The following is a 23,959-nucleotide window of genomic DNA, read 5'->3' as shown; positions in this document are numbered from 1 at the left end:
GCCCCGCCAAAAGCAACCTTAGACAAAAAGCACCCCTGGCCTGGGGCGGCGCACACCGACACCCCGGGAGAAACGGGGATCCGGGGAGAGCCGTGAGCCCAGCGTTCTTGGGGAACTACGGGCGGTGGGAAAGGAGGCTACATAGTCCTAAATTCTCCGCGCCAGTGTTTGGGTTTCCTCTTTGTTTTGTTTTCCCCAAGCCCCAGGGTCGCTCCGTCTGGGTGGCGCCCGCCGCGCCGGCTGGACTGACCGCCGCTCTCCACCCCCAGACCCGGGTCTCCGTCCCTCCCCGGGGACCGGACCGGGGATCCCAGCCGCCCCGCCCGCAGCGCAGCGGACCCGGCGAGAGAGGGAGGGAGGCGGCGGCGCCCGGACTCACCGTGATCCTCGGGATGTTCTTCTTGCCTTGGTAGGACATGGTGGCGGCGGTGGCTGAGCAGCGGCGTCCCTCCCTCCTGCTTCGGCTCCGGCTCGCCCGCGCCTTCCTCCGCGCACAGCGCCCCGAGACCAGGTGGCGCGAGTGGTGCGCTGGCCGCGCCGCCGCCTCCCCTCGCCTCCGCCCCCCTCCCGGGCTCCCGCGGCGGCTGCCAGAGACAAAAGTAAATCTCCCTGGTCCCCCTTTCACCCTCGGCCCCCCCGCACACAACCTCCTCCACTCGCGTTCACGCCCGGGCGTTTTTTTTCTTTTTCTTTTGCGGTGCCAGCTGGGACCCCGTAAGACAAGAATGGGAATGGCTGATCCGCGACTCCTCCCTCTTCTCTCTTATCCCTATTGATTTTCCTCTTTGCATCTGCCTCACCCACTTTTTCTTTTTCTTCCTTTTTTTTTTTTTTTTTTGGTGACTTGCTTGTGCGGCGGAGCCAGGCCGCTCCACGGCCACCAGGGGGCGCGAGGGACTTTTCCGGGCCGGGATGCTGCAGTCCCGGGGTAGGAAGGGAGCTCTGCTGTCGCCCTCCTAGCCTCGAGGGCCCAGCTCGGGAAAGCGCCAGCGCCTCCCACCAGCTCGCCGTCGGATTTCTCCCCGTCGCCACCCTCATTTCTGAAAGGTGACAGCTCTGGTGTCCCTGCCAGAACCTGCCCTCCCCCTCCATCCACCTCGCGGGCTGGAGGGGGTGGCCGCCGCCTTTGTTACAGCCAAGCGCTGGGCGCCGCCTCTGCTGGTCGCTGGGTGTGTAAACAGCCGGTACAAACCCTTAAAAAGCCCAGGACTGGCCAGACTTGGTGCAGCCTGTCGGGGCCACTGTTATCCTGAGACCAAGAGAATAGGAATCAGAAAATGTTAAGCAACCCACTCACAGAGGGCTGCGAGGGGTAGGTACCGTGTCAGCTAATACCAACTGTTTTTCTGAATTTAAAAATATTATCAAAATAATATGTTTTAAAGGAATGCCGCTACCTGATTCTTAGTATCGAAGAAAGAGTATTGATGTTGCTCTGTTGAGTAAAAAGTAGATGACACCTTTAAGGGAAGGCACGTTACTGCTGGGCAGCCAGGGATTTTGTGAGTCAACCTGTTCACATTCCTGAGTTTACTTTAGGCAGCAGGGCTGATAGTCGAAAGTCACCGTTAGCAGAAGCAAAAGCATGCCCTTCAGCGCTGGAATATATTGCTCCTTTACTACCTGCTTAGAGTTAACTGCCAAGGGAGGCAAATTTGGAGAAGCCACTGTGGGTGGGAGGTGAGTGGTGCTTGACTAGGGAGCTTCCAGCTCCCCTGAAAAAAAAAAATATCAATCATAGCATTTAGAAACAGCTACGGCTTGCTGTGCAAAAATTAGAAATCCCTCTCAAGATAAGTCTCCTACATCCCCACTCCTCAACTGTGGATCCTAACGCCCTACTAAATAGAAATTCTTTACATCTCACGAAGCATGACTAGGTCTGCGTGAGGAATCTTGAATTCGCGTTTCTGTTAGGCAGAACACTGACCACACTTCAGGATATCTTTTCATTAAGTTGAAGGCTTACTTTGCAATGGAGATGCTATATATAAAAAAAAAAAAATCTACAGAAAGAGGACAGAATACTTCAGCTGGGGCTTTCCAGAAACCTGACATGAACCTGACATAATCAAAGGGGAGACTAAGGCGAAAGGGAGAAACACTCCCTTCTTGAGTTAATCCAAGCTTCCAGTGTAATCATGCGTAACTAGACTGAATGCAGGCTTCACAGGAAAAGTCCACTCCACTGTGATACTCTGCCCAGGACAATGAATGCCAGGCAAAGGTCACCTCCCAGAACTCTTCAGCAAAGCACAGGGGGGAGGAGGTGAGAGACGGAAACCAAAGGCACGCCCTAAACATTTTGCTTTGTTCTTAAAGCTTAAGTGCTGAGACCACTAGCCAAGAGTTGTGAAATTACAAAGCATTCTGGGGATTGACATGCAAATAAGCAGGATTATATTTAGAACAGAGTAAAAGAATTAAACTACACACTGTGAAACCCTGCAGAGGTCTCTCTGAATCTTTTCCATAGTTTACTGCCACCAAGTCTTTTGAGGGGATTTTGCAAGTTCTTCTTTTAAAAAAGCAAAAATATATAGGGGACATTTATAGTCCTAAAGAAATATTACTACCTTTTTTTTTTTTTTTAATTCCTGGGTTTCTTTGCCTGTCTTGCATCCTAATTATCTCCTCTGTTATGGTCATTATGAACCAGAACACTGTACTAATGAAATTGATACCATATTTTTTGGTTACTTGGTCGTGTGTGTGGGTGTATGTGTGTGTGTGTGTGTGTGTGTGTGTGTGTGTGTGTGTTGTTTCAAGTTACAAGACTTGGTTAAACTCTTTGAGGTCAGGTTTGCCTGCAAAAGGCCATGCAGAATAGGACCTGTGATGTGTTTCTCCCGATGAGAGTGCTGTGACAAGCCAGGCACAGGAATGCATAATCACCAGCTAATCGATCCAAGCTGTTCTCCTCATCAGAAATGTAAAACAAACACCATTTTATCCCTCTTTCATCCCCTTCAATCATCTCTCTCTCTTTTAAAATCAAAATCAAGTGTCTGAGATGAGTTTGAAGGAAAACCCCTCTTTGGCTTTGCCTTTCTTATTCAAGGGGTAAGAAGAAAGGCAGCGATCAACACAAGATGCCTCTGTGTCTGGCCAAGAGGGTGAGGAGTGCAAGCAGCATGGATGTTTTCCACAGTAGAATGACTCTGAATGGTTTTCCTTGGATACACAGCAGTACTTGGCTTTAGGCATCTCAGGAAACTATGAGAGAGGGAGGGAGACACAGAGGGACTTAATTTATGGTCCCAAAGAAACTTAATTTTGGCCATCAAAACTACCGCACCCATAGACTTCCACATTTCAATCAAGGCTAAGTTTTTCTAGTAACTCAGGCCAATTCAATCCAGTCCAACCCAATCCAATTTGCATTGCCTATCCAATCTGTCAAGAAATGCTGTTGCTCCTGTCTTCTGAATACAACCAGGATGCAACCTCTTCTTTCCATCGACAAACCTGCTGTCTGTGTCTAGCCACCATCTGCTGTTACCTGGACTCCTGCAGTACCCAAACTGGGCTCTCTTCTTCAGCATCATTCATTCATTCTCACAATTTCACATGATATTTACCTTGTGCTTACGATATGCTATTATTTTTCTAGGTACCAGTGTTCCAGGGGCGAATAAGAATAATAATAATGTCCCAGATCTCACATACTGGTAGTTGACTTTATTCCTTATCAACAGAGGGTCCTTTGTTAGACCTCTTCTGTATTCTATTTATGTTGGTGGTACTTTACCCCACATGACATATTAATTTATTATTGAGTATTATCCTCTTTCCCATCACTAGAATGTGAGCTCCTTAAGAGCAGGGAATGTGTCTGTTCTATTCACTGCTATGTCCTCAGTGTATGAAATAGGGCCTTGCCCAAAGAAATTGCTCAATAATTAGGTGAGTGAATGCAAGAATGATTTAAATTCTATCTGAAGAAAAAGTAGATGGAGTAAGAACGTTCCTGTAATTAAAGGGCATGTGGTTAGAATCTAGATTTAAGAATACTTTTGCATCTCTTGGGCTTCTTAGTGTTTCCTGATTCTATATTTCAGAGCAGATAAATTCAAGATGGTGAGGAATCACTTTGCTAATATGATACAGTCACAAATTCCAAGGCAACACATGTGTCACAGAATGGCTCAGTAGAATAGGTTAGGTATTTATGCACTAACTCGAGACCTGGTGCACGAATTCATGCACGGGTGGGTCCCTCGGCTTGGCCGGTGATGGAGGCCTATGGTGGTGGTGGTGGGGGGGGGAGGGCAGGCGATAGGGGAGGAGGAGGGAACCCAAGGAGGTTGGCCGGCCAGTCAGGAGGGCTGACTGGCTGGGGGGAGGGGCTGCAGGAGGTTGGCTCTGGGAGCTCACTGACCACCTGGGGGCAGCTCCTGCATTGAGCATCTGTCCCCTGGTGGTCAGTGTGCGTCATAGCGACTGGTCAACCGGACGTTCCGGTCATTCTGTCGTAAGGGTCACCTAGGCTTTTATATAGAGAAATTATAAAGCTGCAGCTTTGAAGGGAACTGCCATCAAAGTGTATGAGGAGGTTAAAAAAAAAAAAGGCTGTGGGTCATTTAAAGAATTTTTTTTTTTTTTTTTTTTCTTTTTTTTTTTATTATTAGTTAAGGTATTACAAATGTGTCCACATCCCCCCCATTAACCCCCAACCTCCCCCCCTAAAGAATTTCTTTAAAAAATTTCTTTCTTATGAGTTCAGAGGGAAAACTATGGACTTAAACCCAAAATGGTGCACTGTCTAAGAATCTGGGTTTAGGAGCAGAAGAACCTTGTTCCATATTGCAATTCATACACTTCCTATTTCCATGACCTTCAGCAGATTTCCTCAGCTTTTTGAGCCTTGGTTTCATCCTCTCTAAAATGAGCATCTCATTACCTACCTTTACAGTGTTTTGTGATGATTTACTAATCCATTCAACTAATATTTATTGAGTACCTACTATGGGCACCTAGGCATTAGGTATACAAGTATTTGGACACAACAGACAAAAGCCCTCTTTAAGCTTCCATTTTAGGAGCAAGTGTATTAAGGATAAATAAAGCAGGGATGGCAAGGTGAAAGTCATTCCAGAGTTTTGAGGATGGGCTGGAAATTTACATACAGGGGTCACAGAAGGCAAGGTGATAGGATGGTAGCTTAGACCAAATGGTAACAGTGGAAGCAGTGAGAAATGATTAGATGTTGGATCTATTTCAAAGTAATGCCAACAGTAGTTGCTGAGTATTTGACTGGGGTATGAGAGAGAGAAGAATCAAAGATTACACTAAATTTGTTGCCCTGAGCAATTCAAAAGATGAAGGTGAGATAGGAACAAGTGTAGGAGGAATGGGATTGGGAAGAAAGGTCAGGCATATGTTTGTGGACATTCCTATTAAACATCCAAGTGGAATGTTGAGCAGGCTGAGCAGGCAGGTGCATATCTGAGGTTAGAACCTAAGGGAAGAGCTAGGAGAGAAATACGAGTTTGGGAGTTGACAGCCATTAGGTTTTACTTAAAGTATCAATGCTGGAGGAGATGACCAAGGAAGGGAGTGCAGCTAGAGAAGAAATCTGAGGTAAGTAGCATCCCTAATGGAAATGAGAAACCAGGAAAAGAAGCAGAGAGAGTGGTCAATGAGACAGAGGGGACAGCATGCAAGTATTGTGCTCTGAAGGCCAAGAAACAAAATTATTTCAAAGAAGAGAATGTGTTCACTTCCCTAATGGCCCCTGAAAGATTGAGGAGGAGGAGAACTGAGAATTAATCGGTACATGAGAACACTGTCGAGGTCACTGAGCACCTTAAACAGAGCACCTATAAAATGAGTCTCTAAATGCCCATATCACAGTGGTTTTTTGTTTGTTTGTTTTTTTGTGGGCATGTATGAAATTATTCAGGGGTATTTACTGAGCACCTACTATGTGCGTACCTGTGTCAGAGCGGTCTCAATGAAGTTGTGGGGGTGGAAATTAGAGACATCTAAGACAGGCAACTCTTTCAAGGAATTGTATTGCAAACAGGGACAGGGAAATGGAGGGTAACTAGCAGAGAAAGTGGAATCTAATATGAGGGAAGTATATCACGGTGTGTGCCAGTGGGCCTCATTCAGTAAGGAGAGGAGCAGGAAAGAAATGCAATAAATGCTCTATCATCTTGAAGGGACAACACAGGTGACACCTAGTGTTCAGAAGGAGGGCTTGCCGCTTAGCAAGGAGCAGGGATGTTTCTTCCCAATAACTGAAGGGAAGAGCAGAGTGGCACAGAGACAGGTGGCTAGGTAAATTTCACAGAGGGAGTTTATGAAAGTTCTCTTGTGATTGTGTCTTTTTTCTCTGTCATCAGCTAAGACAGTCTGGGGGGAAGGTGATAGAAGTTAGAAGGGAGAAGAGTTGGTATGAATTACTTTTCCAGGAGAGTAAAGGGACTAGGGAAATAGGAAATGTGTGGTTATCTGGCAGCACTAAGGAGTTCCTTCAGTTAGTGGCCATGAATTTGAAGAAAGACTCATAAGCATGTTTGTTGATATTCCTTCTGCCGTGTACAGCTGTATGTGCGCAGAGTATGCAGGCACGGGGTAGGGAGGGTGTGCAATTTAACAAGGGCTTTCCTAGGTGAGTGCTGACAAGGCAGAGAGAAACTCAAGGGAATTGAGGACGAGGCCTGGGATCTATGCCGGTCAGAAGACAAGAGAGGGCACAGATGTATAGACGAGTAAAGGACAGTGAACATTTGAAGATTAAATATAATTATTCATGTAAAGCTCTTAGTACAAAGTAAGTTAATTAGAGGGCAGCTATTTCTACCTTTAATGCAGGGTGGGAGGTATTTAATTGAATAGAGGGAAACGTCAAGAATATTCTGTCTTCCTTTTAATCTCTACAATATCTAAAATGAGTGCTTAGCCATGTACACAGTTTTTACTCTTAAAAATATTTTCTACTTTTAAAAAACAAATTTATGTTTTCCTATATTAATTTCCCCTAGTTCTAATTTTAAGGGTGGAGAAAAAAATAGTCCCAAAACAAATATAGAAGAGTTTTGAAGGGGCAAAACCACATAGCAGACCTTTGTGAAATATGTAGGCAATTTTAGTGTGAATAAATAGACAGTTAATCTCAGAACTGCCCGTTAAGTATTTGGGTCTATTAATTTCACCTACAATTCAAAGGAAATCTTAGTTGTGTAATTCCAGTGTCACAGAATGAAAATCAAAGTGGTGATTCACCTGCTATTATTAGATGTTTACATATTAAATATACAGAAATAACCTGACAAATAAGCCTACCCTTGTTATACATAAGCCATAAAAGAGAAAAAAAAAGATTATAGCCACAGAGTAGTATTCTCATGGGCTTATCCACAAATCACACTTCCACCAGTGAGAGCTAGTGTGCACACCTCCTTCTCCCCGGACGGAGCTTCTCATTCACTTCTTTAGTACAGAATGATTCTGACAGCCCCTGGTCTTCTCCATTAGCTTTCATGGCAACTCATTTTAAAGCCACAGGCAGGATTATCCAGTTGAGCCCAGTGTAATCACAAAGGTCCTTATAAGAGGGAGGCAATGGGTCAGAGAAAGAAAGGGAGATGTGATGTTGGAAGCAAAGGTCAAAATGATGTGGCCATGAGCCAGGGAAAGTAGTCCACCTCTAGAATCTGAAAAAGGCAAGAAACAGAGCTTCCGGAAGGATTGCAGCCCTCCTGATCCCTTGATTTTAGCCCTATAGGACCCATTTTAGACTTCTCACTTCCAGAACTGAAAGAGAATAACTCGGTATTGTTTTAAGCCCATAGGTGTATGGTAATCTGTTTCAGCAGCAATAAGAAACCACAATAGATAGAAATCAAAGTGAATCAAGGATTCATGATCAGGGAGCTAAGATTAGTCACTCCACTAATGGAATGACTAATTTCCCTTGCCCAATTTCTGGATGTGACCTAGTTTTCAGGCTTAAAAAAATGTTAACTGGAGGAGAAGTTGGGTCATCAAGAGGAAGGAGCCTGCAATACCATGTCTAGTGTATATGATAATGAGTCTTCTCCTCTCTCCTCAAGGGCCATATACTAATGCCACTATCAACTGGGAAAGGGAATAACTAAACACCTAAGGACCAATGGATACAACTTCCCAGTTGGCACTGATACACAGAGACTAGAAGCATCATCATAGCTTTTCTGTTAGAGAGGAGGCATGTTGAGGCCAGGTATAAATGGACCCCTGGTCTAAATCTGGCTTACATTTGGTTCTTTGGGTTCACAGATCCATCTAGTGATCATTTTCACATACTATCAGTGTTGAAGGATTCCTAGGCAGAAAGGGGAAAGATGGAAAGATCAAGGAAAGTGAGGTTATGGGTAGAAGCATATGATGGACCTATGGAAGTGGGCATGAAGACTAAAGTTATAGAAATTACATATCAATGCCCTCCCCAGAGAGCATCCATCACAGCAGATACACAGAATGAGGAAGACAAAATGACTCATTCAGTTGACATCAGCCAGGATCCATCATTAACCACCCCAATATTGGCACAATGGGCTCACGGATGGAGTAGACACAGTGACAGAGAGGAGGCTATGCAGGGAACCAACATCACTCACCAATGCTGATCCAGCTATTGGTGCTGTCAATCATCCATCCTGCCAGCAGCAGAGAGCAATACTACCTCACCAACATGGCACCATCCCTCAAAGATACACAGGACCACTTGGTGAAAAGTTGACTACATTTGGACCCTTTTCACACGAGGAGGCACAGTGATTCATTTTTACAGAAATGAACACATGCTAGGTATGTAATTTTCTGCTGCTAGGACCTCAGGCAACACTACTATTTAAGGGGTTAAGAAGTGTTTAATGCACTAAAATGGGATCCCACATAACATCACATCAGATCAAGAGTCCTGTTTAAAAGCAAATGAGATGCAAGAATGGCCTCATGATTGTGGGATCCACCAGTTATATCAACTGCCACATAACCCTGAAGCTGCCATCCTGAGAATGGAAGAATGGCCTACTGAAGGCACAACTGAAGCACCAATTCAGAGATGATTCTTCGCAAGGATAAAGCACCATCCTCCAAGTTGCACTGGACATTTTAAATCAACGCCCTCTACTAGTATATGGTGCTGTGTCCAGAAAGAAAGGATACATGGATCCAAGAACCAAGGGGAAAAGAAGCAAAAGTGACCCTCTTTTGCCTTTACTCCCAGGGACACAATGGGAAATATGTGCTTCACATCCCTGCAGCTCTGGGCTGTTTAGTCTTTTCCCCCAAAGGGAAATACTTCCACCAGGGAGCATAGTAAGAGTCCAACTAAACTCTAACTTACAGCTGCTACAGGGCACTCTGAGCTCTTTGTGCCCAGGGACTCAAAAGACTAGAGGGTAAGTTGGCATCTATGTAAGTCCCTGATCAGGAGGAGGCAAGGTTGCTGGTATACATGAGGATGGGGAGATGAATGCACCCTTGAGAGACACAGGGGTTCTTTTAGGTACTACCTTGCCCAGTCTTGGACAAGAACATCAGCTGTGCCCTGAGAAGGGCATGGTGACCAGGGGCTCAGAGCCCTCAGAGATGAGGGTCTGTGTTTCAACACCAAGTAAATCACCTGGCCCAGTAAAGGAGGTAGTTAAGGATGAGGAGAATTGCCGGGAGCCGGTCCATGCTTGCTGTTTCAAGGGACCTGGCATATATGGCATACTGTTCTTAATATGTTTGCTCACCTTCTTGGCACTATGTGTTTTAACCAAGGTCTCTGAGAAAGGGTGTTTCCCCAGGTAGGGATTTTCCCCTGAAGTTAGGGAGGGAATAAAACCTCTTAACTAAGTGCCAGGTGGGTAATTAATCACTTTAACTATGAACAATCATGCTTAAGCTACATAATCTTTACTCCCTGGAATGGAGATAAGAAACGCCCTAACCTTTGTAATAGAGATTGATAGGATTGAATCAACTGGTATAAATACAGATGTAATAAGACAGCAAGAGTCAGAACTTAGAATACAGAGCTTAGAACACAGAACTAAGAAGACAGGACCTACACAGAACCTACAGACAGAAGAACTTCCCTGGAGAGAACATGGCAAAAGATCCTGGACTGAACCTGACTACAGAAATTGGCAAGAGAACCTGACTAGAACCTGGTGACTGAACCTGGCTGGAGAACCTAGCGAGGGAACATGGCTACAGAACCTGGCTGGAGAACCTGGAGAACCTAGCAAGAGAACATGGACACAGAACATAGCTGGAGATCCTAACCAGAACCTCTCTGGAGATCCTGACCAGAACTTGGCTAGAGATCCTGGCTAGGGTGCTGATCAACTGAACGCTGTCTCCGTGTCATTCCTTCTTCGCCGACTCCGTCCACACCTTTGGGGACCCCTGGACCTGCTGGGGTTGGACCCCGGCAGAGAATCTAGAATAGTAAAAGGCCATGATGAGTATTATTGTGGCCTTAAGACCAGCTATGAGAAAAGAGGTCCTCAGACCCCCAACAGAAGAGGTACCTGCTGATCCTGGAGTTGTTGCACCGAGCACTTACACAAAGAAGTGAAATTGAGCAGTAGCAGCAGCGCAAGGAGGGGCCTGCAGGAGACACAGTGAAGCTCCACCCAGCTCCCGGTTCAGGACTGAAGGATTCATTCCAACACTCAGTGGTCAGCCCTTCCTAGAAGCTGCCCTTGTCTAAGATACCCACCCCTGCAAGGGCAGCCTGATCCAGTCATTGGTTAACCAGAGCATTTAAAGGCCTGGCCTCCTCGCCACAAAAGAGCAACAACTATAAGGGTGATCCCAACTTCAGGACTGTAGGTCAGCTTATGTCTTTGTTAAAGACCACATCACAGATAGACTTCACCCTGGGCCCAAACCTCCCCTTTCCTCCCCTCCCCTTTCACAATTGTTGATTCTAGGGACACTCCCTAATAAACTTCCTGCATTCTACTCTCCCTCTCAGAATCTGCTTCCCAGGAAACCCTACCTGTAACCGTGAGGCTGCTATTAAATGAACATCTACCTAATGCAACGTTTTTATTTAGCCAATATCTTAAAATGCATAAATTTTGCACTCAAATTTGGATTTCTTTAAAAATGAGAAACTTTGCAATTCTAGGCTCATAGGTACACATCGGTGTCCATCAGCTGGAACTGAATACTGGCTGAGTTTTGAACAGAATGCATTCTCCTAGTCACAATGCCTGCTGCTTTCTCTTCCTTTCCACAGAAGCCTGTATATATTAGTATACGTGCTTCCATGTATTTATGCCACCTGCCTGGTTATCATCATTTGAGTTCTGACATCAGACCATCTGAGACTCTTTAGTTATTTAGGCCATAAAGAATAGGGACTCTGGCTCTGACTCAGTTGGTTAGAGTGTTATCCTGATAGGCCACGGTTGAGGTTCAATCCCCTGTCAGGGCACATACAAGAATCAACCAATAAGTGGAATAACAATTTGATCTCTCTCTCTCTCTCTCTCTCTCTCTCTCTCTCTCTCTCTCTCTCTCTCTCTCTTCCTCTTTCTCCCCCACCCCCCTCTTTCCCCCTCCTTCCTGTTTATCTCTAAAATCAATCAATAAAAATGAAAAATAGGGACTCTATGTCTCAGAGGTTTGGGTTGTTCTTTTCCAAGGTCCAGTGCCTGTTCAGAACTGAGAGAGCAATGAGCTCTCCAAGGAGCTACCTCCACCCCAGCCCACCCCACTTCACTCCCAATGGGCCCTAAATCACAAGACTGAATCCGGGAACCACCAGGCCTCCTGTTAAAAGCCTGCTTGAGAACACGCACTGGAGCTGCTGGATCTAAGGCTAAGTGCAGTCAGTTTCACCCTTGGGCTGAACGGAAACACGTGTGCTTGGATTCAGATCGCTGCCTGTACAGCACAACAGCTCACTCCAGATGAGGGATGTGAGCTTCACTCTTGGATGGAAGCTCAGAATAGCAAGCCAACCCCAAGTACAAAGCTGCAACCCCAGTTTATATTTTCCAGGTTTCCCATCCGTCTCCAGGAAGGGACTTTGGCTGTATGTCCTTTGTGTTATTTCCTCTGGTTTCCTGTACTGAGCTGTAGCAAATGCTCCAAGGCCATAGGGCCTCCTGGCTCCCTATCTTTTCAGAGAAGTAGGAATGGCAGATACATATGCCTGAGGGTCTAGTGGTCACAGTTTCTCTAAGCAAATTCCCAAAGGAGCCAGGGAATGGAAACTGGTCCTTAGGTCATAACTTAATTATTACTGCCTCCATTGCTTGTCTGTGAGTCTCCAATCACTTCCCAGTACTCTAAGCTTAAACTCTCAGATTCTTAATATGATACAAAACTCCCCATACAGGGCCTCTGCTCATCTCTGTGGCTTCATTTCTCTTCACTCCTGATTGTACTTTCTGGTCCAGTCACCCTAGGAACGACTAGTTCCTCTCTCGCATCCAACTGCTTGCCTATGTCACACTTTCCGCCTCCGACGACGGTTGCCCTATGGACTTGGGAAACTCCAGGCATGATCTCTTCCAGAAAGCTTTCCCTGACACCTACTCACTGCCCCCTGGTGCTTCCTCAAGTCGCTGCCAACTTCCAGCACTGCCCTTACCGAGGATGCTGTAACTATCCTTTTGTTGGGCATTGTCCTCAGGGTCCTTGAGGGCGGTGCTGTGTGTATTCCTCACTGTATGCCCAGTGCCAGCAGAGTATTGAGTACTGGCGAAGGCAGGCATGAGATGTGTATTGAATGCCTTGGATGAACTCATGCCAACATACATATACTCTACAGATGTGCATGCACACATCCGTACACTCATAAACAAACTCAAACCAAATGTAAACCCTCCTGGAGAGCAGAATCCTGGAGGGTTGGCTGGGGTCGCAGAAAGTTCTGGATGGACTCATTTGCATGTTAACAGGATATCATGTAGGTAGACTATTAGTGAAAATGCCTTGTTAAAAAGTTAAAGATAACAATATCAGTAAAACAATTTTTAAAAAAGAGGGACTGTATTTATTTAAAAGATGCAAGTGTAAGTACCCAGCCAGGCTGGAATTAGGACCTGTCAGCCAGTCTCTTTTACCTCCTGAGGCCTCATGGTCATTCACTCGACTGTATTTACACTAGCTACATTTTTTCTCTAAACATTTGACTGGCCCATATTTCTGTGCATTAAGGAAATAAGAGAATAAAATAAGTCTCTTGGTTCCAGTTCTCAATTGGAAAGAATCTGATTGGCTCTGCTCGAGTCAGTTATAAACCTACAATCTAATCACCTATGGAGGAGGGGTGGAGTAATCACAACATAAACCTGACTGCAAGGAGCCCACCCACGTGGAAATAGAGGAAAAGGAGCCATTATGATCTTGGCAGAACCCCAAAAGACGAAAAGACGACTGGTGCCCTGATTCTTATCTGCTGTCCACACAAACGGGCAGAGGAGGGTTCACAGAAAGCCATACATCATGAACAAGGGAAAGAAAAATTGTCAAGTTTAAGATCGAAATTCTCTAACAAGTTCAGGAGAGAGTAGGTGAGATAAATTTTGCAAAGGCGACCCTCGGTTTCTGTCTCTGATTGTCTTTTTGCTCTAGCTTCATTAGTATTTTAGATCTTCAAAGAAATCAAGTCCATGAGACCATTGTGATCAACCCACTTGATCCTATAGTGGAAGCATGCGAGATTACAGAAGACATGGTTTGCCAACCCCTAACCCCATAGTCAGTGACATGATTAGTGTAGGTTCTGACTCCTACTCCAGAGACCACCCACCATCCATGACATACTGCCTCGCTTCATCCTAAATATATAGAGGTGTGGGGGGCGAGGCAGGTTCATGCCCTGTTCAAACCTACAGTAATACAAAGCCTCAAATAAAATAAAATTCTGTGCAATATCGGAAAGAGACAAGTAAATGCTGAATCAGACACAAAGGTGGTGTTGTGAAAAGAGAAAAAGAGCCCATCGCTGTGCCTCAGTGGTTGAGCATTGACCTATGAATGAGGAGATCACTGGTTCGATTCCCAGTCAAGGCACATGCCTGGTTGCTGGCTCCATCCCCAGTAGGGGGCTTGCAGGTGGTAGCTGACCAAATGATTCTCTCATTATTGATGTTTCTATCTCTTTCTCTTCCTTTCTGAAATCAATAAAAATATATTTTTTTAAAGAGAGAAAAAGAATAGAGTCAAGGGTCCCACGTTTTAGCCATGTCTGTTTTATTACATATTATTTGACCATAAGCAATTCATTTAACTTCTCCTCAGATCTTCAATGGAGAATATGGAATTTCCTTCCAATTTGGAAGCAAATTATTTATTCTCCATTGGGCTGATGATCAAATGAGATCATGGAAATGCCCCCATTTGGGGGAAAAAAATGCATCCAGAAAGGCTATTTGAACACCAGGTCTTAGTATTATTTTTTCCATCATGTTACAAACATATCCAGGACTGATATCTGCTCAAAGGTCTAATTACCATCATTGTTTCCAAGTATGACCCTCCCTGTAAGTACCTCTCTGTTTTTCGAATTATGTATTTCTCCAGATGCACGTTTCTACTTTTCCAGGCTGACCTCATTTGTTCATTTCCTGTCCATATTTCTAATCTAAGGTTGCTCTGCACTATGTCTCTTGCTCACTAGTGTCTATAGCACCATGCCATTTACCCTCATCTGCAGATGCAATTACCATAATAGGTTTATAGCCTCTTTCCAAGCCATTAATAACAAAGCAAAATGAAATGTGCCTGAAGCTGCTTGCTGCCGCATCTTCCTGGGACTTGCAGCCTGCCGTTGGTCACTCTTGTTGGGTTTTTCAGCCAGTTTTGAGGGTCATTTCTCACGATTCAGAGAACCTCCTAACCCAGTGATGGCGAACCTTTTGAGCTCGGCGTGTCAGCATTTTGCAAAACCCTAACTTAACTCTGGTGCCGTGTCACATATAGAAATTTTTTGATATTTGCAACCATAGGAAAACAAAGACTTATATTTTTGATATTTATTTTATATATTTAAATGCCATTTAACAAAGAAAATTCAACCAAAAAAATGAGTTCATGTGTCACCTCTGACACACGTGTCATGGGTTCGCCATCACTGTCCTAACCCAGCCCAAGACTGTTCGGTTTGTTTGGTTTTAGTCATATGGGAAGCAGACCTTGTTTCTCCTGATCATAATAAAATAAAGTAAAATGAAATAAGTTATAACATGCCAACACATCAGAATAAATCAGTGGGTTCCTTTCCAAATTTCTCCTGTCCCGCGTCAACGTGAGGGTGCTCGCTCTGATTCTGTCTCTGTGCGGGTCCAGAAATCAGGAGGACCTACGTTTCCAAGTGGAACTCCAGATCTTTGTGTTTCTTTCCAGTGAAAACCTGCCAAGTTCCTCCATAAACTGGAGCAATAGGGTGCATAATCTGTGAGGCTCACACAGAGAAAACTTTTCCTTGTTTTTCACAATAATTTGGCTGACATTAGAGTCCCTTCTTTGCTTCCATTACAACACTTGGCAGTTTCTAAAGAGAAAAGGGTTTGAAGGAGAAAAAACACAAAGACTAATCCATGGATGAACAGACTTGAGAAACCGTTTTGATGACATGTTATTGCAAACAATTTTCTTTTCTTCTTAGCTTAGAATTAGTTTTTGTTTGGTTTTAAATCGAGTTCAGCATGGGGTGCTCCGGCTTCTTCTAATCTCTGGAAGATGTCTGTTCACTTATTGAGCATTTCTGCCAATGGGCTTCTCACCAGAGATTTTTGCCTTTTGCAGCTCAAGCTCTAAACAGTTGGAAATTCAGGTTGATTAAAACCTCACTCAGAGCTACCATAGGTATCTCTCAATTTCTTTTAAAAATATAGTCAAAACATTTACATACAACAAACTTAGAAATGCTGAATTTTAGTTTCTGAATAAAGAAGAGAGAAAAACTGAAAGTTATCTTGATAACCGAAGTGAACAATTTGCAACCTTTTTCATCTCATGGCACATGTAAACTAATTTGTAAGTTCTTCGGCACACCAAAATATATCTATTTTTGCTGATTTGACAAAAAATAGGTATAATTTTGATTCATTCACACCAGACAGCTATTGTTGTGTTGGCTGTTGTCATTGTTTTATTTGACAATCTAAGCAAAAGAGATGAGTGTCCACCCTGGCCAGGTGGATCAGTTGTATGGAACATTGTCCTGTACACCAAAAGGTTGCATGTTCGATTCCTAGTCAAGGCATATACCTGGGTTTCAGGTTCAGTCCCCAGTGGGGCCACGTACAGGAAGCAGCCGATCAATGTTTCTCACATTGATGTTTCTCTTTCTCTCTCTCCCTTCCTCTCTCTAATAAAATCAATGAACATATCCTCGGGTGAGGATTAGAAAAAATTTCTTAAAGAGATCAGCGCCCTTGACAAAAGAGCCAGGTATTGCATGTCTTAAAAATTCTTGTCCCATACCATTTGCAAATGACTGCCCTAGTTAATTGCAGTGTTTGAAGAAAAGTCTAATTTGTATCAATTCCTTTCATCCGTGAAAGTAGAAAAGCACAGGGACACAGACCTGGTTTTCTATCGGGGCTCTATCAAATGCTTGCTTTAGGAAACTGGGAAATTTTCTCAACCTTTTTGAGTTTGTTTCTTATTCTATGTAATGGAAATGATACTATAGCCACTGTGGAAAATTTTTTAGATTAAATGAGCAAAATGGGGGCTAATAAATACAGTGTCTGCTGCATAGCAGGTGATCACTGCCAGCTGCTTCCCTTGTCCTCCCTTAAATACAAGGACAAAATCTGTCATCTTTTATTAATACATGTGGCTCCCTTTCTCATAACACTATTACCAGGCAGTTTTCAACTGCTAAGAGGAAAATGTCTTTTCATGAATTTAATAAGGATAATGATACTAGGCAGGCATCATTCTAAATGCTTTATATGAATTATTCCATTCAGTCCTCACAAAGGAAGGTCATTTTACTATTCCCATTTACAGAAAAGGATGAGGAAGTTGCAAATGGTTACAGATGGGTCAAGAATTAATGTATATAAAGCATTTTATGTAATGCCTGCCACATGTAAATTCTTAATAAATTAGAAAGTTAGTGAAGAAATAAGATTTTTGTAATACAATTAGATCCCTAGTTGTCATATCCTTTTATTTATTGTTACCATCTTTATTGAGATATAAATCATATACCATAAAATTCCAATTCATTGTTTCTTAGTATATTCACAGAGTTTCACAAAGATCACCACGATCTAGGTGTAGAATATTTTTATCACCCTAAAAGTCCTTTATTTTTTAAACTCTGAATTTTGATAGGTTTCTTAAAGAAGAAATTGTATCAAAAATGTCACTGCTTTCATACATTGTTGGTTGGAATGGTAGAGCCACTCCAGGAAACAATTTGGCAGTTTCCTACAAGACTAAACATACACCATTTGACCTCACAGTTACACTCTTGGGCATTTATCCCAAAGAAATAAAACTTACATTCCTACAAAAACATGGACAAGAATGTTCATAGCATTTCTATTGGTAATAGCCCCAAAGTGAAAACAAGCCAAATGTTCTCCAGTAGGTGAATGGGTCAGTAGAGTCTGGTACACCCACATAATACAATACTACTCAGCAATAAAAAGGGTCAAACTATTGATAGATGAAAAAGTAGGAGGAAAGGATGGATCTTAAGGGTATTATGCTTAAAGAACAAAAATAATTTCACAGAGTGATATACTGTATGATCCCATTTATATAATGTCCTCAAAATGACAAAACTTTAGGTAGCATGAAGGACTTCCTTTAGTGATGAAACAATTCTGTATTTTGGTTGTAATGGTGCTTATGTGAATATGTGTGGGGTGAAATTGCATAGAACCACACACACACACACACACACACACACACACAGAATGTAAAAATTGGTGAAATATGAATAAGAGCCTGCCATCTAGGTAACATTATTATACCAGTGATAGCTTCCTGGTTTTGACATTGTGCTACTGCTACATAAGATGTGATCATTGGTAAAAGCTGAGTAAAATGTTCAAAGAACTCTATGTACCATTTTTGAAAATTCCTGTGAGTCTATAATCATTTCAAAATAAAAAGTTAAAGTAATGGCATTTCTAAAGGAAAGCCAAGAGGAGTTTTAAAGAGGATGCCCAGACATGAAAGCTGGCATTATGATTTTTTTAAGATTGACACAACATGATCATCATTGCTAAAGACTTGACAGAAAGATGAAATTACAAAACAAATTACTCAAAATGGAAAATTATTCAAGGGAATGGAAAGAACACCTCAAAAGGACAGATAAAAGCAAAGCTTCAAAGATGCTAATAAACATAAGATAAATTAAAGAATAAATAAAGATGCCTTATAAAAGGTGGAAAGATTGAAGTAATTAGAAATTACAGGAGTAATCCCATTTAATGGACTGTCTTAACATGTTATCATAATGAGGAAGATGACTCAAACTCTTGAAAACACTCTTAAAAGTTTTAGAGGGGTAATTACAGTGAAAAAAATATGAAGTTAATTGTTTAATTTAATCCTCACCCAAGGACATGCTTATAGAGAGGAAGGGGAGGTGGGGGAGAAAGAGAGAGAGAGAGCAACATTGATATGAGAAAGAAACATCAATTGTCCTTTTGTAGTGCCCTGACCAGGGATCAAACCCACAACTCAGGTATGTGCCCTGACTGGGAATCGAACCAGTAACCTTTCAGTTCAAGAGATGACATTCAACCAACTGAGACACTCCAGCTATGCTGAAGTTAATTTATTTGGATTAAGAACATGAACTCAAAGTAACACCAATAAACACATCCTTAGAAATAAATGTATGATTATTATATTGCTTTTATAGATTATATATATATGAACCCTAATACGCAAAAAGACCAAACGGCAGAACAACCAAACAGTCGGTTGCTATGACGTGTGCTGACCACCAGGGGGCATGCACAGAACATGGTGGGCATCAGCAGCAGGTGGCAGAGCACAGAACATGCGGGCATCAGCCGCAGTGGGATGGTGAAGAGGTGAACGAGGGCGCCAGACCATGGCGGAGCGCCGGTTGCTGTCATTGGGTCAAGCCTCTGCTGGTTACTGAAAATTCTTTGCTCCCATGCGTTGCGGTCCCACCAGGCGCTTGCACCTGCTGCTGGCACCCGGTGATGGCCCTGATTGCTCGGCACCATCAGTGGGTGCAAGTGGCAGCTGCAGTCCCTGATCGCCCCTCAGGGCTTCTCCACCTCCCCCTGCTCCTGAGGGACGATCGGGGCAGCAGCTGCTGCTTGCACCCACTGACGGCGCCAGCCCCACTTGCACCCGCAGCCAGCACCAGAGCTGCCGCTCACACCTGCTGCTCGTGCCCGGTGCCAGTCCCAATTACTCAGCACTGTCAGCAAGTGTGAGCAGCGGCTGCCGGCCCCGATCGCCCCTGAGGACTCTCCACCTCCACCTACTCCTGAGGGGTGATCGGGGCAGCAGCTGCCACTTGCACCAGCTGACAGCATCGGCCCCAATAGCTCCGCACCATCAGGAGGGTACAAGCAGGGCCAGGGCCATCAGCGCATGGGAGTGGCAGCGGCAGGAGCAGGGCTACCAGCAGAGAGGAGACTGGGGGCTGTGGTGGGAGGGGCCGGAGGGCCAAGACCTGCCCCTGTGTCCATCACAGCCTTGCAGCCCACAGTTCCTTTCAAGGTGCACGAATTCGTGCACTGGGCCCCTAGAAGCAATAATAATAAAAACAAGAGTAAAATTATTAAGTTCTATCTGCCCCAGAACTTTTCTCTGTTTTACATGCATTATTTAATTCTCATAATAACCTGGCATGATTGATACCATTACTATGGCCCTTTATTGAGTGAGAAAACTGAGCCACAATGTTTTTAAGTTACTTGATCAAGCTCACATAGCAAGCAAGTTGTAGAGCTAGTTAATTCATAGAACTACAAATGGTCATGAGCCCCATTTCAAAATTCAAAATTAAAGAAAGGATATGAATTAATCTCTAATTTTAGCATGGGAAATTAAACCCTAATGTCAATTAGTCCTTCAATCACCTAGTCAATGGAGACACAAACTGATTTTATTTATATTAGCATGAACTTTTAGTTATCCAGGGTCCTCTCAGAGGACAATTTTTAACTATAAAATAATTAACATCCATAATGATGAGTAAGGCAATATGGTAGGTTAGATAACTTAGCTTTTCCAACACAAAATATATAAACACACAATTAGAGGCAACAGAGGGGCGGGGAGGGGGGGAGGGCTGAACATAGACATAAGCAGGAGAGCTGACACTTGGGCTGCCTTAGGGAAATCTGTCCATCTTGGTAACCAGGGGTTTGGGTTTTAAAGCTTCAGAGAGGACAAGAAAGCAGTGGGGTTGGAACAGAGACACCCCCTTCCCTATATAAATGTTTGTCCTTCTGGAAGAAAAGCAAGTAGGAACATCTTTTTAATAAAGGGTAAAGACATGGAACTTGTTGGCCTTGTGCCATGCTCTTGATGGGGCACTGAAAGGTGGGTCTCTTCAGAATTTGTAATAATGGGAGGACCCTCGCACAGGCTTGGATTTTATTTTAAACCACGAAGAATTCCTAAATTGAGGTATTAACATTAAAAATGGTCACCACAAAGATACCTTGAGGTATCAGGCAAAAGCAAAACCACTCACAAGACACTCTAGACCAGCGGTTCTCAACCTGTGGTCGCGACCCCTTTGGCGGTCAAACGACCCTTTCACAGGAGTCGCCTAAGACCATCCTGCATATCAGATACTTACATTACGATTCATAACAGTAGCAACATTACAGTTATGAAGTAGCAACGAAAATAATTTTATGGTTGGGTCACAACATGAGGAATTGTATTTAAAGGGCCAGAAGGTTGAGAACCACTGCTCAGACACTCAGGCTCATTAGATTCTTTCAAAAAAAACAGCACTAAGATGAGCTAGTTAGTTAGAAGTTGCAAAACACATAAGGAAATAATTTATCATCAGCAAGATTTAGCAGACATAATAAGTAAACTAAGTCCCCTCCCAAACTTCATATAATAAAAGAATCAGATAAATAAAATCAGTATGTTTACAATGACAAAATTCATAGTACAAATAAGATTTAAGTACAAGAACAGAATGATACACCATCCAAACAGAAAAATGTAGATTTTTTTTAAAAGGTGAAGGGCATATGTGTCCCGGAAATTACAAAGAAATAGACAATGTAATTAAACACTTCATGGACAAACAGCAGATTAAATACATCTGAAGAGAGAATTTGTAAGCTGGAATGTAAAGATGATTAAATAACTCTAATTGTGGCAAAAAAGAAAAGAAAAGAAATGGAAAACACAATGGAGAGGAAAGAGACCAGGGCATTAGTGAGATGGTTCACCATTAAGTTAACAGGGATTGCAGATAGGAAAAGGGAGGGGACGGAAAGAGACAATATACACAGTGATAAGGGCTTAAGACATTTCCAGAATTATTAAAAGATGTGGCTCCTCAGATTCAAAAAGTATGTTGAGTTCAGAGAAGGAAAAATAAAAATACCCAAATCTTTACTAAAATTGCAGAACTCATAGACAACAAAAAGATGTTAAAGGTAAGCAGAGAGAAAGAAAGATTATCTGCAGAGGAATTTTGATTAAGATTTTGAAAACTTTCCAATACAGGGATAATGTTTAATATATTTTATTATTATTTTTAAAATATATGTTTTTGTATTGATTTCTGAGAGGAAGGGAAAGAGAGATAGAAACATCAATGATGAAAGAGAATCACTGATCGGCTGCCTCCTGCCTGCCCCACACTGGGTATCCAGCCTGCAACCTGACATGTGCTCTGACCGGCAGTCGAACCATGACCTCCTGGTTCATAGGTCAATGCTCAACCGCTGAACCACACTGGCTGGGCTATTTTATTTATTCTAATTCTCAGTAATCCATGCAAGTCACATGTGGACATGATAATAATCTTCCCTATGTCTGTAATATACAATTTTTCAAAATCGCTACCACATGATGAGTCTCACTCTGGAGTCAGTTGAAAGAGATTCTAACCCTGAGGCCTCCTACTAGAAACTTCCTGACTTTGGGCAAGTTATTCAATCTCTCTCTCTCTCATTTCACTTACTTATAAAATGGTAGCACTCATAGATTATCATAATGCTTGGTGTTTTAAGTGAAATGACATATGTAAATTGTTTAAAACAGTGCCTGGAATCTCTCAATGAACAATAGCCCGTGCTATTATTTTCATCATGTTCCAATTGATCTTCATAATAACACTGCATTTGAGGCTTTGTTTCCATTTTCCCAGGGAATTTTATTATTTCATAGTTAATGGCTCATGCAGAATCACAACTAGACTTTTTAGAGCTAGGACCAGAATTCATGTCTCTTGTGTCCTACCATTTTTTCTCTCTCTTTCTAATTATTTCTCTTATAAAAATGCTTTTCAATAAAGAATTTATCCTGGGTTATCGACTTCATGAGACACACTTCTCTCAAAGCTTCTAACATTCCGTTAGTATTTATTGGTCTGTTAGAGGAGGGCCCAGGGATCATAACACACACTCTGCCTTCTTATTTTCATTGAACCTCCAGTTTGTACACATCAGTGTCCGTTAGGATGATCATTCAGCCATGCTTAACTGTATCTGTAAGAGAGTCTAGAAAATGGAGTTTTTCAAGCTGGGCATACTGTCACCCTCAAAAAAAAAATTAGGGTTGTCTTAACTGAAAAGGAAGACAATTGATTATTGGTTAGACAGGTACCATAATACGATAAGAACTGTGGTCTGAGAAGCAGATGGCCCCTTTCAAAAGAAAGTGACAGCCAATAGAACGAAAAAGGCTCCCAGGGTCTGTGATCCTGCACACACTCTATAAGCCCTCTCCGCAATTTGGCCCTGGCTGATCTCTCTGGCTTTAACTTTTGCCCAACTAATGCCCTCATTATCTACAGGAGTTCATGTTCTTAAGCATGCCACGCTTTCTCTTTTATAGATCCTCTGCCTGGAAACTGCCCCCCCACCCCCTCCCCCACCAACACCACCACAAACCCAATCATCCCACCACACATATGCATGCACACACACCAACATATATTTTCATCACCATACCATGCATGCCTATTTTGCCAGCCTAATTCAACTGTGCATTGAGGCCATGGGACACCATCCCTACCCCCAAGTCCGGATTCAGCTCCCTATCTGGCTCTTAGCCCTGTGGCCCTTTGTAACCCTACTGCAGCACCTATCACACTGTACTGTGTGTTTGTGAACCTGGCCAACCTCCTTCTCCCCCACTTCTCAAACTGTTAGCGCCTTAAAGGCAGAAACTCTATTCTATTTTCACCAGGTCAGGTTTGCATTTTTGCTCATTTCTGGTTGGTCAATTATTTGCACAGTAGCTGGCACCTAATGAGTAACCAATAAACATTTGTGGAATAAATAAATTCAACTCGGAGTATTTCAGGAGTTCATAAGAGGGAAAGGATAGTGCCGACAGGCAGTAATAACAGTTATTGCAAATTGAGTGTTTATGAAATGTGAAGCATGCTGGATTTAGGGCTTTACGTGAATTATCTTCTTTTATTTTTCCAACAACATGCATACCATTACCATGCTCATTTCACAACTGAGAAAGCTGAAGCTCAAATGGGCTACTGCCTGAGGGCATATAAAACATTGATCAGGGACTTGAACCCTGGCTGTTTCTACTCCACAATCTAAATCCTTAATTACCAGGCGATGTTGCTGAAACTCATGTTGGCTGTGTGTTCTGAGAGGGCGCAGCAGCATGAAGCTCCAGGCCCCGGAACAGCTGTTAGGTAGGACAAATCTTGCTGACTCAGTGAAGGACATTTTATCTTGTCTGAAGGGAGCATGAAAAGAGAGAAAAGTGAAAGGCTTGGGGGGGGGGGGGGGTCGAGGGGTCTTTCTTTGGGGAAAGAGAG

General features: G+C 43.1%; 1 protein-coding gene across 2 annotated transcripts in view; it reads right to left on the bottom strand.

Moving 5' to 3' along the window:
- The window catches only part of DPYSL3 (dihydropyrimidinase like 3), a 103,636-nt gene that overhangs the window by 58,080 nt on the left and 21,597 nt on the right, over positions 1 to 23,959 (bottom strand). Inside the window, exon 1 of one of the 2 annotated variants that reach the window (XM_036312916.1) lies at positions 380 to 807. The exons of the other annotated variant lie outside the window; for it this stretch is intronic. Coding sequence (XP_036168809.1) covers positions 380 to 418 — 39 coding nt within the window. The 5' untranslated portion in view covers positions 419 to 807. Of the gene's footprint in view, positions 1 to 379; positions 808 to 23,959 lie in introns of those variants that run through there. 2 annotated transcript variants of the gene reach the window in all.

The sequence above is a fragment of the Myotis myotis genome, unplaced genomic scaffold, assembly GCF_014108235.1.
Source record: "Myotis myotis isolate mMyoMyo1 unplaced genomic scaffold, mMyoMyo1.p scaffold_m19_p_6, whole genome shotgun sequence".
Taxonomy (NCBI): domain Eukaryota; kingdom Metazoa; phylum Chordata; class Mammalia; order Chiroptera; family Vespertilionidae; genus Myotis; species Myotis myotis.
The sequence above is the reverse complement of the archived record's forward strand: the minus strand, read 5'-3'. Positions and strand labels throughout refer to the sequence as shown.